Source organism: Pempheris klunzingeri, chromosome 3 (assembly GCF_042242105.1).
Source record: "Pempheris klunzingeri isolate RE-2024b chromosome 3, fPemKlu1.hap1, whole genome shotgun sequence".
Lineage (NCBI taxonomy): Eukaryota > Metazoa > Chordata > Actinopteri > Acropomatiformes > Pempheridae > Pempheris > Pempheris klunzingeri.
Window position 1 is genome coordinate 16,219,379 of NC_092014.1, and position 17,457 is coordinate 16,236,835.

Below are 17,457 nucleotides of genomic sequence, written 5' to 3' on the forward strand. Positions count from 1 at the left end.
CCTCTTCTCCTCCTCGTCTGTTTCCCATCCACTGCACAACATTCAGGTCCAGATAGATGCAAGATCTAAATTTTAATCTAAAAAATGTCTCACCTACACTGACCTAGCACATTCACACACTGGTTGGTGAGGTTTATAGTTACAACTTTATTGAGCAGTTGCAGCATGGAGAACTGTTCAGTATTAATACGAAACACCCTTCCTCCAGCTGCAGAATGACTGTTTTCCACAAGAGGGCAGAGTTTGCAAAGAATTATCCTTCCTGCTTATCCAACTGCTCTCACTATTTCAGAAAGCCTGCTCTCAATGAACCATAGGTTACATTTTAAAACTAAAAACCACACAGGCACACTTTCTGGAGAGGTTCAACAAAAGGCTGTACCAAAATGTTAAAGCCTCAGAGATAAATTTGGAAAAATGAATGGCAGCTCCTTTGGAAAAAGGGTTAAACAGAGGAACCTCCGTTTTGTGAAAAGGGTCAACAACCTCCTTTCTCTCAGGAATATTGATTTAATTTTGCTCACCTTCCTGTTTCTGCTGCAAATATAGCCAAGAGAATTTAAGTCAATAAAAGCAGATAAAAAGCATGTAGGGTAGCAGTATGACTACAGGAAACTATTGAACTTGTGTGAATTCCTCTAAAGGAAAAAGTAGATGAGGGTGGAACTGTCAAAAGACTTGAAGGCCATATTGAACCTGTGCCACACGTCCACCCAGGAGGTGGATGTAGATGTGGTAGCCCATCTGGCCTCCTTGTGGTCCATCACTGATGACAGTCCTGTGGCGTCTGGACAGGCCTGACTCATCAGCACCCGTCTTTGCATCTATCATCAAGTGGCCCCATAACGAAGAGACCAGTGTGCTGAAAAGCTGGACACATTCTGTGGATATACTAGATTTAATTGTTAGTTTTGTCTTGGGCAAAGATGTTCTCTTACTGTGCTGTACCCATGAGGTCACAAATATACCTTTGAAGATGGAAACTGCCACCAGATAACAGGTTAAAAGAAATGTTTGTATTTCCCTTGCAAGGTTTGGGATGCAGTGTGACTTATCACAGTCAAATTAGCTTATAATTGAAAATGTTTAATGCATATCTGATCATCCTCATAGATTATCTCAGAAGGGGCTTCTCTGTGTATGATGTTTCTCTGCCCGGGGATAGAATAGGATGAATCACCTGTCAGCGCTGCTTTTGGCTCTGTAACCTACATTGCGAGCCGATTAATTTCAAGTTTTTTATGAATACATGATTTAAGATAACTTCTGCTGTCACTCTCTGCTGTCTGTATTTTTCTCCGTACTTCCACAGATCAGCAGAATTGAGAAGTCCGTTTTACCAAGGCTGCGTTTGAAATCTCATACTAATGTACTGCCCACTGCATACTGCCAGCTAAATGAACAATCAACTATGACGTTACCAGCAGAGTGTTCACACTGAATTATACCCAAGCAACACGTCTCCGCTCCACACAACTGTATTGATGACAACATTACCTTGCAGTCTGCCATTCGACGATCTGAAAAGTCGCAATGCATTTTGGGGCAGCTGATTATTCCAGCTCACGGTGCATACTCAGAAATTCTTGCTGATATAGTCTACATCCAGGCATTTCTTGTGTACAGAAAATCCACATACACACTGGAATGCATTACATACTCAGTTGGATTTAGTATGAATGGTACATTCACAGGAGTCCCCAAACACCGGCTAAGTAGCTGCTGCTGTAGAGACATTAGATGATGTCAAACAACATATATTGTTACTGACATCTTGGTCCAAACTTGACAAAGGCTATTAATTCTTTATGCTGCCCATCAAGTGCTGCTTATTTGATTTTGAACAAAGATGCTTTTCTTTATTTATTTGTCTAATGCTAACAGACGACTGCACAATAAGTGTCAGCACGTATTCTATTAGTTACCATGAAACAGATATGACTACGTATGTAACAGTGTCACAATGCTGGGGCGTGTCTCATCTGGACTTCACTTAATGTGCTCTATGATTCCAGTTCACTCACACTGTAAGAGGGGCTCACAAACAAACAAACATTAACAGTGCCTCACCCAGAGAAAAGTCATACAGTCACATGCATTTTTGCATTTAACTACAGTTCAAACTGTTTTATGGTGACAGTAACAGAGACGAGGTTTCCACATTATGACGCCACAAAGGAGGGTCATCAGGTCCCTACGGCACAGCATGTGACAGAGGAACCCGCTGCTTCAGCAGACCAGCACTGAACACACATTAAACTTCACTAACCAGACCCCACACACACACTGACACACACACAGTGATCAATCCTGTCTGATGTAAGCTGTCTTGTAATGAATCAGCCGCAAATAACCAATAAAAATGTTATTTACTTGCTCTGCTAAAAGCAAATTAAAGCAGCTCTGACTATAGGGCTAGATCATATGGAACACACTCACCATCCCAGCCCATCATGTTATTTCATAGTTGTTCATTCATATTATTTATTACTGAGATCCTGATACTGAGACTTTGCTACTGTATTAATGACCTCCTACACCTGCAGCAAGCCACTAAAGAAGTATCACAGAGCACACAGGCTTCTGAGGGATTCAATGGAAATAAAATGAGCTACAAAAATGACTTTGTTTGTGATTGGAAAGGTTTATGTGCAAAACTGATGGTCTCTGTGAGGCATTTAAAACTGCACAAATGTTTCTATCAGCGCCATAAAACCACTTTCTTCCTCGTCTCACTCTTCATGTGCAGATAAAACGTCAGTAGTTCCTTCAAATTAAAAAAAAAAACAACAACTGAGAAGCCTGAACTAACAATAAGAAGGACAGGAGTGTGGGTTTTTAGGGCAGCTGCCTATTAAACAACTCTGAGGGCCCAGAGAGTGAAGCAACATAATAAAGCTGTGGGCCTGAAAATCAATCAACAATGAGCGGAGACACATCAAGCACACAGAGCTGAGAAACACATCACATGTGATCCATCGTTCATGTAAAAACACTTGATTATAGCCTGCTTTAAGGGGCTCTCCAGCAGTTTCTTAAAAGGTGACAGATCTATAACACCTGAACCACATGCCAATGTCCTCTCTGTTACTGATGTATCAGGATTATAATGTGATACTCAGCACTATACCCTATACCTATATATCACCCTATATAATAAACCCCATATTTACTAGTTCTGAATGTTTCAGTTATTGGTTTTGTTGAAGAAAGCAGGTATAGTGCGGTGAAAATTATTTCACACTTTTTCTTGATGACTAAATGTTAATTTTCCAAAGCATGAAGTCATCTGCTGAAGCCAGAACCTCTAACTAGCAGCTTGTCGTTCGGAGTTAATATGGTTTAATATCTATACTAATAGGATTGAAGCTTGAGTGAGTGAAGGTACTTTTGATCTTGATGTTTATGTACAGTAATGCAATAGATTGCGATTGTTTTTTGCTCATCTTCAACAATATCGGTAATTGATTTGGTTTTCTTGTGTGGGATGAGATAAATTGTCAAATGTGGAGCTTTAGTTATATCATGCTTAGTTCAGTCCAGAAATCCATTTTATGAGTGTGATAGATTAAGCATTACCATCTGACAAAGTTTACCAAATTAACATGAAAACATGCCAAAGATGAACAGAATGAATGTATAAATGAAAGAGTTCAAGATTGTAGTATTTATTATTTCAATATGATCAAACATACAAAAATAAGGTTTATCATATTACTACAGTGAATGGGAGGGACATAAACAGCTGACAAGGTTAACACAGATCCTGTCTGCTCTTGCATCATTACACATTACTACATGTAATGTGCATCAACACATACAGTGTCAGCTGATGACAGCCCTTCCTCTAACATAAATAAATCACAGCATAGATGTGCACAGATACAATTTTGAAACTAAGAAGATCAGTTTCACTGACAATGCCCGTGACGTACCTAGGCCATTTCAAGTCTCGAATCAAATAAAAATAAAAACATTTATGCATAAAAAACAGCTGATAAGTCAAATTTCTCCACCAAAGTTGTTATCACATCCCAAAGTGGAGACATCATCCCTTGGTGCCAATATTCTTGTAGAGAACCATAGAAACCACCATGGCAGCGATCTGTGAACACAGCAGCTTATCAGCACAGATCTGGACACAGTGTAAACGATCTGACATACAGCTTGTACAAATTGATCAAGGTCCGTAGGATATATTCTGTGGAATCCCAAATATCTGAAATAGTTGTTTCATGTTGTTCATGCATCATGTATATAAGTTCTTAAGACATTAGGTTTCATAACAGCCCGAATTTAGGTTTCATGAGATGATAAAAGCCTGTTGTGTTTTGTGGTAACAGGACAAGAGAGAAAAAACTTCTGGTTTGTTCATTATTCAAAAAGTCCCTCAAACTCTTTCCCCTTATTTTAACCATCAACTTATTCTTGAGGTAATACCACTGGAGTGACACCAAAGTTCTTAGTAAGCAATTCTTAGTGGACTCAACCTTATGTAACAAGCAATGAAACTCATAATCTAAATGAAAATCATCTTAGTTTTTTGGTTTTATGTTTTGATCCAGTGGTAAAATTCTGAAGTAAATTGGTTTTCCAAAATAAAATGATACATATTATGAACTTAACTTAAACCTGCAAAAGATTTTTTTTACCATCTTGAGGCAGTAGAAACATGTTACATTCTGAGTTGACATGATGAGACCTGTTAACGGTCAGTAATTCACACATCCAGTTATGGAACAACAACATTCATTTGGAGTCGTGCTTCAGCCATCTGATAAATCTAATTCCAATATTCTCTTTCCATTTAGCTCTGTTTACCAACTTCTGAAGGAAATATCTGGCTCTTTCTCTGCTAAATGCTCACCAGCTCACCAAGGGGAGCTGCATAGGTTCATCGCTATGAGCGAGTACACAGCACTCTTCTAGGCTGGTGGCTGAAAAAATGTACCTGGACTGTTTGACATTGTTTTCTGTACCTCAAGAGCAGCGATTCCCAGAGCTACAGCTGCAATGATCACAGCATTCTCCTCAATCAGCTGTAACAGCTTGTCAAAGCAGCCAGGCATCACCTGGAAGAGAAGCAACAGATTTAGCAGAGATGAGGAATGACTGTTACACTTCATCACAATTAACAATTTAGCTGCTAACATGCATCAAGTTAAATCAAAGGTAACCTGGTCTCATACCGAAAGTTCCGCTGCTTTTTTCAGGCATATACCATCGGTGGTGGTTGCATTGCAACATGTGGGTGGATAAACATTTCCTCCGTGGGTATAGAAAAATGGGGAGCCATTAAAATCTGAGTAGTTCCTGTATCCGCAGCACTGAAACTAGAACAAAATCTCAAAGTGTTATTCCCAAATCTTAGCAAAAACAATGCAATAGTTCTGCAATAGGTTCAATAGTGTCAACAGAAGTGTGGACTGGTCATTCATGAAAATGCCAAACATTTTACACATAAAATTTAGCAAAAGAAGACCATTTCGGTCATCAGCATAGGATTATTATTTATTTTAGCAAAGAAACAGTGTGTCTTGACTGCAAATCCCAAGAGTAAACACAATCAAGAAATATAGTCATAGTAAATAGTCAAATAGCGTCATCTCAAACGGTGGATCAAATGATTGCCTGTGACTGTAGACTGTATGTGTACATCACAGTATTCACTTAAGATAAATCGTACAGTACCTCCTCCATGGTGGCGTCCCAGAGAGAGGTCAGACTTCCATTGTTTCCATACTCATTTTTAATGCTTTTTCTAACTTCATCCTCCAGACCCAGAAGCAGCTGATCAGCCTGAGAAGCACAAGTCCACAATCATTGCACTTGCTCCATTTTAGCAAAGTTCTTCAGCGTTTTTCAGACCACTGGCAATTATTGCTCAGCAGATCACATTTTTGTTTCTAAGAGCCACTTACCAAACCCTGGAAGACGAGCAGCACCACAGCTCCTGCAACCTCCACGAGGAAGATTATCAGCACAATAATGAAGAACTGAATGGGGAGAAAATTATAAATGACTCTGTTAAGTTCAGACTGTAATACATTTGATTGGTAGCAGCATGAAATCAAGTCTCACCAACAGAGTGAGAATCACGCCTAGACAAATAACATTGTCTAGGCGTGATTCTCACTCTGTTAAGCTAGCTAAGTTGAAAGACAGTAAACACTGCATAGGCACATGCTAAAATATTCAACAGCTTCCCCTCAGAGCCACCATATTCATACACTAACTGAATGACAAGGTGTCCTTCCTGACTTCTCTGCTGAAATAACCATTAAACATTTCAACATTTACATTTCTCGGAATTCATATTTCATATCCAAATAGTCTCAAATATTCAGGTAGTTGGTGGTTTATGCCACTTTGAACAGACCTCACACTGTGACAATAAGATTTTAATTAAATCCCATCAAATATCTGCTCACCGTCAGCAGCATACACCTGCTCTCCCTGACCGCTCCACAGCAGCCCAGGAAGCCAATGACCAGCAGCACAGCACCCACTGCCATGAGGAGGTAGCTGACGTTGACCAGCTGGGATAATCCAGACGGAGCACCCTCCACCTCATCCAGTAAACCCAGCAGAGAACCACTGTCCACCTTCACCCACACTCCCACCCCCAGGATGGCGACACCTGCCAGCTGCATGATGGGTGAGGAAAGAGCGGAGAGAAATAATAAAGTAGAAAGACACACACGATAAATAATGGTGAAAACATTGAAAAGATAGAGCAGAAACTGGCAGGATGTGATGAAAGAAGTTACATTATCTTTTAGAACCAGGCAAAAGCATTTTCAAGGGGAAATTGCTAAAAGTCATGCTGTGTGAAAACTAAAAAAGTTGAGTTGTCCATTAGAGACTTCACACGCACAATGTTTTTCTTAAAATGAATACTAATATAATATAAGACTAATATAAGGCACGAGAGGTCATGAGATCATTTAGAATAAGTTGTGACCAACATTTTTTGGAAATATGCTTTCATGCAGAGTATTAGATGAGAAGATCGATACATGTCTGTGAAGTAAATATGGAGCTATAGCTTAGCTTAGCATAAAAATAACAGGAAATAACAGGAAAATACTAGCCTGATTCTATCTGTTTAGTAGCAACAAGACACCTCATTAGTTAGTGATTAAACAGCTATGGGGGCGCTGCATTTTGTTACCCTCAGACAGGCTAGCTGTTTCCTCCTGTTGCCAGTCATGCTAAGCTAAGACAAACCTGGCTGTAGTTTCCTTTTCTGCATACAGACGTGAGACTGGATCTTATTATATAACTCTCAAAAAGAAAGTGAATATGTGTATTTTTCTATATGTCCTACTAGTCCCTCCAGCTATCACTGAATATAGGAAGTGCACAGCTACTGCATGTTTAAACTGTAAATTTTATACAAAGCCGAAATCAATAGCTTGCACTCTTTGAGACATCACTGTCTCTAATCTTTTTTTCTCGTGGGACTACGCCTGCATGAAATAGAGATGGACAGAAATATTAGTTTCTTTTCCCCCAACTTACAAAGATGGTGCCATTGAAGATAAACATCATAATTTTGAGAAAGCCGGAGCAACACATCTTGGCTGATTTTCTTTCACGCTGTTAAAAACAAGAAAACAAAAAAAGTTAGTTCAACTGCTCACTAAATGACAATATAACTGATCGCACTATCTTTATTTCTGCTTAGGGGATTTAGGTATAGTGGACATCTTTGCATTTTACCTGTCATAGTAAAATAAACAGTACAAGCAACCATCCACATGGGTCAAATGGCATTTGCTGAGGTTACACATTAACCACAGTAACTGGTGGGAAAACAGAAAGGGGTCTTAATCTCCCATATATGTGTTTCATGTTGACGTAATCCTAGGTTTCGGGTGATGTGTGAAATAAGGTTATTGCAGGTTATTTAAAGGATTATCAACCAATGTGGAAAAATTCCCTCCCTCTAGCTCTGAACTTTTGTGCTATTCATTGTAAAACTGTAGAGGCAGTTTTATGTTTCGGTGACACTGTCTATAAACTTTAGCATAGAATTATTAACCATATCTACATCAGCAGTGACGAAAAACTACATTTAAACTGCGTTTAAACTATTTACATCTTGAATTTACAGTATGCCATAAAATACAGGAACTACAAGTTTAAAAGGGTGCCATGTAAGTAAGCCATAGATATGTTGTCGTAATCTGCCTCCAATTTATCAAACGTCCTCAAAAGAGTTTGTCATTAACAGGAAAGCCAAGGTATTTTATCAGCTTACTGGTCATCACACTGCAAGTAGCCGAGGAGAACCATAAAACACACACACCTTGTTCCCAACCTGGCACAGCTTTCCCTCTGTTCCCTGTATCACAGACATGAGCTGAGTTTTATAGTTATTGATCTTTTTTTTTTTTTCTTCCTTATTACTGCAGCTTTGACTGTAACAGTTTGTGTGAATCTACTTGGCAACTGTTACCTTGGTTCCAAGGTGCAGTAAAATGCCTCCATAACACCAGCAAAATCACATGTTGTTTATTTGACTACATTTAGTAGAAGCCTTGAGGTGGCTAAACAGGGAAAACAATTCTAAGTCAAAGTTTTCCACATATACCATTAAAAAGAACTGATTGGACGATACTTAGTTTGTTGGTTGTTGGAATATAATGTGATTAGAACTACTTAAACAAAATGACAGTGAACAAATCCCTTGGTTTGGAAGGTAAACTAACTTTTGATTACAAGGGAAAAATAAGACCATCAATAATTAAATAAAGTATATATGTTTCTCTCTACCAAAAACATACTGGATAATACCATATGTTTATTTGCTATACTGTGTTTTAGGTGGGCTTGGATTAAAAATAAAAGTTATTGTTATTATTGTTAAAGTTATTGATCTTCTTAGTTATTCATCATATAGTTGGAAATTTTAATTAGAAGTATTAAAGTATTAAAAGAATGAAAAGGGCATGAAGCTCGTACCTGTACTGCAGTGAAGTCTGTCTGTCCGCTCAGTGAGGTCTGTTCACTCAGGAGTGTCTGCTCAACGAGGCTCTCACATGGCCCTTTATCTTCTCACAGGTTTGACACACACACACACACACACACACACACAGGAGAGTTCATGCCCTACACGTCACTGACTTTGCTTGTGGGGTAAGTAACATTTTCTGGTGACCAAAGTCCATCTTAAAATAGAACAGAAACTTTTATGACCAGGAACTTTACTACTAATTCACAGTCTAAAAACCAATATTGATGCTCATTAATGATTTCCTAAATTTAGCACAAAGACTTTCCAAAAAACAGAAGCCAATCCAAAGAATTACATAAATTAAAGCAGGGAATAAACACACACTTGATGAATGTTTCATTCTATAATAAACAGAAAAACACTTTGGGGATAAAATGTATGACGTGATTGATTGCATTATATAGTGACTAATTACTAACGTCAACACTGTGAAGAAACTGGGGAACTATCAACCTTTTTCTATTATTCTGAAGTGTTGTTTAATACAGAAATATTACTTTGCATTAATGAAAACAGACACACTGTATAGATCCACATCTTTTAATCTCATCTTTTAGGGAAACACAATAAACCTGGCTAAGGAACTAGCCTTGAATTTGAACTAGCCTTAACCATTAAAGGTACAATAAGAAAAAAAAAAGAAAAATATAAATTAAAAGCAAATGAGAATATCCAAACAGTAGTAACAAGTCTGACCCACGCACACAGACCTTTCAGGCCTTTATCCCCGACAGGATCACAGGATACGTTTGCTGCGTTTGATTAGTAGTTCCACTCCCCCTCATTAACTTCCCTTCAGTCCATGGTATTATGAAACAGCATATGAACATATGGCTCATAGAGCTGCTGCCCTGTGCACTTTCAGCCATAACTATCCAGTAAGGATGCACCGAATGCATAACTTCAATGCATTGTGGGTGATATACACCTCTGGAATGACCATTGTTGCTCACAAGCTCCCTCTGCAATCTGAGGGTCGATCTCTCCAAGTCCACTTGAGCTTTTCAGACAAATGGAACGACGTTTACAATGCCGGCGGGGATTTCCCAGAGAGCAAGAGCCGAGGAGAAGTCGAGGAGGGCCTGCTGAACACCTAATGAAACGCAGCCACAGTGTGCAGTAATGAGACAGTGATGCATTTTTGTGCACCACCCACAAGAGGGTAGCATGACACAAGTAAATCACGGTGATTTGGCTCATGCCTCATCACTTCCTCACTCACAACAGGTGCTGTTCACCCACTTAACAAGAACTAATAAAGCAGAGGTGTCAGGGCAAAAGGCACAGCTGCTCAGTGCAGCTCTTTGGCATCTCAGTGTAACAGTCACATTCAAATTACGATGCAGCGCTGGAGTCGCCACCAAGCTGGGAAAAGATAAAATGAAGAAAAATGGCGCCGGTATTGCAGTAACATACAGTATGGTAACGTACATTCACAATGGTAGACTGTTTTTTAACAATTTAGTGAATCTGTGTGTGTGTGTGTGTGTGTGAGACTATGAAACCCGCTTCCTATGAATTTGCATTGCCAGCTATCAGCATGCACAGCCACCCTGGCTGCTGCGGGATGGCGTCTCCTTCAGGTCGGCTCCCTTGTGACTGGCTGATGGACTGGCGTCACCGTTGGGGCTCTCATTCATCTTCTCGCAGATGACGTCGACCAGCTTATCAAAAACCTGCTTCACGTTGATGTTGTCTTTGGCACTGGCCTCGAAGAACTGGAAGCCTGGTGAGCAGGGGGAGGGAGCGAGCGATAGAGAGAGAGAGCGATAGAGAGCGATAGAGAGAGAGAGAGAGAGAAGGGTTATGAGTGATTACAGAGTGGCGTTTGGTTTGTGTGCTCTCACTGAGCATGTGACAAAAGTGTGGGTGTGTGTGCAGACCGAGCTCTGTAGCCAGTCTTCGGGCATCTTCAATGGGGACCTGCCTGTCTTCTTCCAAGTCCAGCTTATTGCCTACCAGCGCTACTTGAGCGTTGCCCCAGGAGTACGTCTTGATCTGGGTTGCCCTAGGAAACACCAACACAACATTTTCACAACCACTACACTGTATGTCTTGCAGCAACTCTCACAACAGTGAGGAAAAGCTGGTGGTTTTTAAATTTTTATTGCTGTATACATTTCTGATATTGAAAGGTATTGCACATAATTAGTACAGATTTGAGGTACTTTATAGATTACTCAAGTGTTTCTGAATTAACTGTATATTTGTATTTCACTAAATTCCACACCATTTATCTGAAAGGTAAAGTTACAGGTTTTTTTTGTTTTTTTTTCTAATTTTACACAAAAAAAACACGTGATCAATTTACAAGACATGATGCGTTGTTATAGATTACACTACCCCAGAGTGTAGAAGTAGTTAAAATTAACACCACACCAACCAGCTGTGGCATTAAAATGCTGCATACATTCTCAAAGGGGCCAGAGGTCAGGGCGTCTCCATGTTATAGACATCAACAAACAAACAATGTCAATTTGATGGCTAAACACATAGCTTTACAAATGCATTCACCTATTGGATAGCACAAATACTGGTATACAATATGTATGATGTAACATCTGGGGGTCTACCCACCAGTCCTGTACAGCACAGAACGACTCCTGGCTTGTGATATCGTACATCAGCAGGAATCCCATAGCTCCTCTGTAGTAAGCTGTGGTGATGGTCCGGTAGCGCTCCTGCCCCGCAGTGTCCTGTTAACACACGAGACAGCTGAGAAATTCTGGGTCTTTTTGGGATTAATGACTTAAATTGTTAAAACAACGTCTGAATTTGGAGGGAACGGGGACATCATAGTTATCGCACCAGAGTTGGGGGGGGGGGCTGTTACTGAAGGCTGGGTAGCACATACTGTATAACCCTCATAATTTACAACAACAGCAAATATGATCCTTATGCCAAATAGATTCCCAAGAGAAGGAAACAAATGGTTAATTTGGTTGTTCTGAGAGGGAAAGGTGACTCATTAACTCTCTTGGAACAGAAGCTAATCCCTCCCCTCATGTGTTGATATTGCCACACCCTGTAAATACACCAGGACACGCTGTCAGCTCTTAGGCTATGCCTTTAGGGACACACATAAGTTCTCGTTCTCTTCTTTATGCTCTTGTCTGATTGTGGAAAAACTGTTAACGCACTAAAAGATAACTCTGATGTGGATGTGGATACATTAAACCTGCACCAAGACATAACTCATTCTGATGACATAAATTGATTCATAAAACAGGTTGAAATGTTCTATCCTGATGAAATATAGGGCCACTACAGCAGCTATTGGGTACAATATTAACGTCATCCACTATTTAGGGCTTGCAAGTGACCCACAGTCTATGTAAAAAGGTACCTTACTGTGGGAGCCACTGCATGAGATGTTACCACTGTCTTAAACTTTGGTGTAGGGTTTTACAAAATGAGCTGAGCTTGTTTTAATGGCCCCATGAAAACCATTCATACTGCTCAGCAGCCAATAACATTTGCGCTTGCACTTGACACCTTCCTCATTTAAAGTATGCAACTGTATCATTGTTAGGCAAAATGGAGAGGGCACGCTGTGCTGTATACATTAAGCTAAAAAGAAAAAACCAAAAAAAAAAAAGATGTATGACTTTCATCTAACAGGAGCACTGTGGATGAGTCCTCGCCTTCCACTAACATTCAGTAATAGATCTGTCCTCAGTGTCAGTCTGCGCAGTAAGCACATTCAGCTCCGGCAGCACAAACCCATGCATCTTTCATGAACCCTGCCGTCTGGGGACGATGTTAAACATCAACTGTCATTAACTCCAGAGTGTGAGAAATTAGTTTACGCCACATCCATGACAGGCAGCAGCGTGTAAGAGGGCAAACTAGGGAATGGGGTGAGGATAAACAGTCTGTGCTGTGTAACAACACTTTCAAAAGCACTATTCACTCTGCCTTTTGGTTATTGCTGTATTTTCGAAACCTCTCAGCCCCAAGTAAATGCCGTTAATTACCTCAAATAAATTACAGCTCTGACATTAAAGAGACCGTAGCGTTTTACACTCAATTTTGCTGATATATTGTCTGTCAAAGCTGTTTGCTCTGTACAGTATAATTTCTTATCTGGTGAGGGGAGTGAAAAAGCTTCAGGAGCATTCTAGTAGAAATTATGAGGAGCTCTTTAGACCTCAGTGATGTGAATGTCACAGCTCTTACGAAGCCGACACCTCTGCTGTAGGTTAACTCGACTCTTAATGGCATTAAACTAAGACAAAATGGCAAATTTCTGCCTTGGCTTTGTCAGGAGATGGCCAACAAAGAGATTTCCGGTTCCTTTCTTTATTTTTCTTCATGTATTTCATCAAAGTGAGATCTTATTCCTTCCTAAACACGTGAAAAAGTCTTAAACCTTAATCTGCGATGAAATTCAATTTTCTTACATGATTTTCTTTCTCATGATTTCATTCATGTAATCATTCAGTTATATGTTTTTGCCTTCCACTTTTCAGGGGTGGGAACATAGTTAAATATACACTGAAGATCTGCAAATACTAATATTACTGTTGTCATCCACTTTTCAGTGACACAAATCACTCCGTGGCTCCGGTGGTTCAGTGGAACATGAACCAGACTAACTGCTAACGGTGCCGAGAGGTAAATGAGCCTTTACAGTATATAAACTGAGGGCCAAAATAAGTAACTAATTCTAATTTTCTGGTCTGTTTGCTATTTGTGATATTAGTTAAAAAATAAAGCAACCACCACACAAAAACTATCACAATCAGTGGGACAAAAAAAAAAAAGCTACAGGTACAAGGATTTTACTCTCAGCACTCTAAATGTTCGTGTGCCAGATTAATTAGACTTAAATCTGGTTTAACAGTAACACAGTCTGCCAGCTCTTAGTTCTCAACTTCTGAACTGAGCAAACACGAGTTTGTGCTGGTCTTATCTGCCAGACTTCCACTCTTTCTTCCTGCTGCAGAGGAGAAATCAGACTACGTGCATGTGAACAGTTTGAAAGCAGGAAAGTGAGGGAAAGTAAAGTTTTTTTTTTTTTAAAATTAGTTTTGCTTTTTGGTTCTTTTTCATGCCAGGATAACAGAGCGCAATGTCCATACCAGTACAAATGATATCAAACAAAATCTACTGATTTTGAACATTTAAAGTTTGGGGGGGATTTGCTGTAATAAAGTCTCCCTTAAAACTTTTACATCTAACACTATTCTAACTTTGTTTTTCTAACTGAAAAGCTCTACACCTACATTTCCTCCTTCATACTTGGCACACTGGACACAGTCAAACTGTGGATTAAATACTTTATATGTCATTGAAGTTATTCTCTCCTTTTCCAGCTCATTTCAAAGATCAGTGTCTCAGTGCACTTTTCCATCTCACCCAGATCTGAAGTTTGACCCTCTTGTCGTTCCTGTAGATGGTTTTGACTTTGAAGTCGATGCCCACTGTGCTGACAAAGGCTGAAGTGAAGGAGTCATCTGCATAGCGGAACAGGAAGGAGGTCTTCCCCACGCTGCTGTTCCCGATGATCAACAGCTTAAACATGTAGTCAAAGTTTTGGTCGGCCGCATCTCTCTGCTCCAGGCCCGCCCCGGGATCTCTGGCTACTGCCATCTGTCAGATGAAGCAGGGCCAGAGGGGAGGAAAAGCCAACTTTAAGGATGGACTGTGAGACTCCTTCATTAACACGTACCCATCATGTTTTGAATTGTTTCTAATGGAACCATTAAAGACCTATGAAAACAACTACTGCTGAAACCAGTTCATTTATTAATTAGTCGATCAGCAGAAATTCATACTCATCAATGATAACTGATTCATCCCTTTATTAACTTATATCTTTTGGTTTTGTATTGTTGGCTGAAGATGTCACTCTGTGCTCTGGAAAACTTATAGACTTTTTTTCAAAGCTTATTGACTAAATGATAAAAAAAATCATCAGTTGCAGGCCTACAAAGGCACAGTATCTGCAGCAGTGCTGCACTGGACCAAAAGACGAGCAAATTCCTGCTCACACAGAATTAATGCCATTGTGTTTTCTTCTTTCTATTTTTCCACAGTTTAATTGCACAAAGCATACTGTGTGCTAATAAAGAAATAAGCTGAACAAATTAGTCGAAAACAGAAAAATAATTAGCAGTGATTTTGATAATCTTTTTTCTTGATAAGCTTTTTTATTATGCATTTCAATTATATTTTAAGGTCATTATTCAACATTCCCTTGCTCCAGTTCCTAAATTGTGAGGATTAACTTCTTTTCTTTTGTCTTCTGACATGAACTTTTCACTAGATTTTGACATTTTATAGAGAAAACAGTTATCAGAAATCAGTTAATCGGAAAAAATAATCAGCAAATTAACTGACGATGACAATAAAGGTTAAAAGGCTTACTTTGCCACTGATGACGTCATACTGTGTAATCATGTTTTAAGGCAAAGAAAAAGACTTATTAGTCAGACTAAAGATCTGAGATCATTGTCAGGAGAACATTAATGCATCCTGGTAACTAAAACAGTTAAACACACTGAAATTTACAACTAAAAAGGGAAATCACGTCCTTGTCAAATTATTAGCAAATACACCAATCTCATCTCTCTGTGTTTACTTTCTTTCAATTATGCAAGCGATGACAACTGAAAAAGTGAAGAGGAAAAGCGAACTGTGCTGTTGGGACAGTTGGAGTTAGCTCCTCCAAAGTCCAGGTTTAACTCTCAAACTCGTGTAAAAAAATTATTTTCAACATGCAACAAGTATGTGAACTGTTTGCTCTGATAAGTTGCCTTTGCTGGAGAGAACATACAGCTGAAGAACCGCAGAGAAATACCCCAGTTAGCATTTGACATGAGTAATGAGTGTGATTTGGCTCCATCGCCAGCTCTCTGGCTGATGCTGGTCTGATACTGCTGTTTTCAAACACTGGGTGGGGGGAGGAGGGTGGATGGTGATATGGTAAGACAGTACTTGTGTGTTCGAACGTCACTGTGAGGAATCTGAGCTATTTGAGAATTCAGGTTAACACTGGCGTGTTTGAAATTCATGCATACTAACGGCTGAGCAGATATTGATGTTGGTAAACGGTAGTGTTGTTTTAAAAATGGTCTGCCTTCCTGCCTCATCCCTCTGAGCTCTCACCCCTGTGCCATGAATCACGGCCAGGGCGTGCTCCTTCCACCGTTCCTGCCTCCATCAGTCACCCACGTTATAAAACTTATGGGATCAGTGGGTGCTGAGCGGCGGGCGAGGGGCAATAGATTCTCCACCCCTCCTGGTGTGTTTCATCCATCACCCATCTGACCATCCATCGACCCCCCGACACTCCCATTTAAACACACACACACGCATTTATCTCCCTTTACTCGCTCTCATATTCATCCATCTATGCATCCCTCCTGTCATCATCCATCCATATCTCACCCTCTCCCACTCACACACTCTCTCTTTCCTCCATCTTTCTGCATTGTAAGGAGGCTTAACCACCCATTCATCCACACATCCACTCCCCCCGCCCAACCCCACCCCTCCTCCTCCTCTGTCAGAGAGTCCCACACCCCTCCCTGATTGCTGAGATCTCTCTGGAGACCAGCTCAGCATTACCGCTTCCAGGACCTTAAAGAGGGACTGGCCGGTGAGTAGCTGCACACACTCAGCAAAACACCAATATCCACGCATGCGCCTACACATCTGTATGTACATGGAGAACAAACTGGAGTGTGGAGGTTTAAAACGCAGGGCTATTTACTTTAGCAGATCAAAACAGGTTATTTAGCATAAAAGCAACCACGTCATAATACGTGACATGACTTCACAGCAGGGATTGACATCTGGTCCACAGTAGCTGAAGCTGAAATGGTTAAAGGGAAATGGGGTGTGCAGGTTACTGTTTGTAAGAGGACACATGGGGTCAGGACACGTGTTGACTCTTTTAACCACCCTTCTTATTTCTATTCAAACTTGATATATCAAAGATAATTAGATAAAAGTTCAGAGCCAGAGGCTGACGCCGCACAATCAGCTTTATTTGCCTACCTGTCCTACCATACGGTAGCTCAACTCCCACCTGATGACTTTCACCCAAAAACCGTCCGCAGTAACTGAGAGCTGTGTGAGTGTTAACTCACCGTGGATGGTGTTTGTGGGTCTGTCTCCTCCGTCCGTCCGTCCTCTCCGCGGTCCTCCACCTCCACCTGAAAGCCGATGGGTGTGCGCTGCTGTACGGCGCTCCGCTCCCGGATCTCCAGACTGTGCATGTGCCTGTCACCGGGACATCCACCGTGTAACCATGAGTCAAGCCAGCCACAATGGACATAAGGCACTTCCGGTCAAGATTTTCAAAATAATAAACCAGTTTTTTGTTGGTTTTTTTAACGCGTGAAAAGCACAAATATTTTAATTTTAAAGCAAAGTTGCGTTGTCATTGTTTTAATCTGTATTGTGCATGATAATAACAATATTCC

At 40.3% G+C, this 17,457-nt stretch overlaps 2 protein-coding genes across 2 annotated transcripts; both read right to left on the reverse strand.

Moving 5' to 3' along the window:
* Window positions 1-3,652: 3,652 nt before the first annotated feature.
* tspan34a (tetraspanin 34a) lies at window positions 3,653-7,623 on the reverse strand. Its single transcript, XM_070827528.1, has 7 exons — window positions 7,525-7,623; window positions 6,432-6,647; window positions 5,922-5,996; window positions 5,692-5,799; window positions 5,190-5,333; window positions 4,980-5,072; window positions 3,653-4,105 (listed from the first exon to the last, which is right to left on the reverse strand). The coding sequence occupies exons 1-7, from the start codon at window positions 7,579-7,581 to the stop codon at window positions 4,049-4,051; spliced, it is 750 nt and encodes a 249-aa protein (XP_070683629.1). The 5' UTR covers window positions 7,582-7,623; the 3' UTR covers window positions 3,653-4,048.
* A 1,926-nt stretch (window positions 7,624-9,549) lies between these two features.
* rab3da (RAB3D, member RAS oncogene family, a) lies at window positions 9,550-17,281 on the reverse strand. Its single transcript, XM_070856518.1, has 5 exons — window positions 17,122-17,281; window positions 14,384-14,617; window positions 11,600-11,718; window positions 10,906-11,030; window positions 9,550-10,748 (listed from the first exon to the last, which is right to left on the reverse strand). The coding sequence occupies exons 1-5, from the start codon at window positions 17,248-17,250 to the stop codon at window positions 10,558-10,560; spliced, it is 798 nt and encodes a 265-aa protein (XP_070712619.1). The 5' UTR covers window positions 17,251-17,281; the 3' UTR covers window positions 9,550-10,557.
* Window positions 17,282-17,457: the final 176 nt, after the last annotated feature.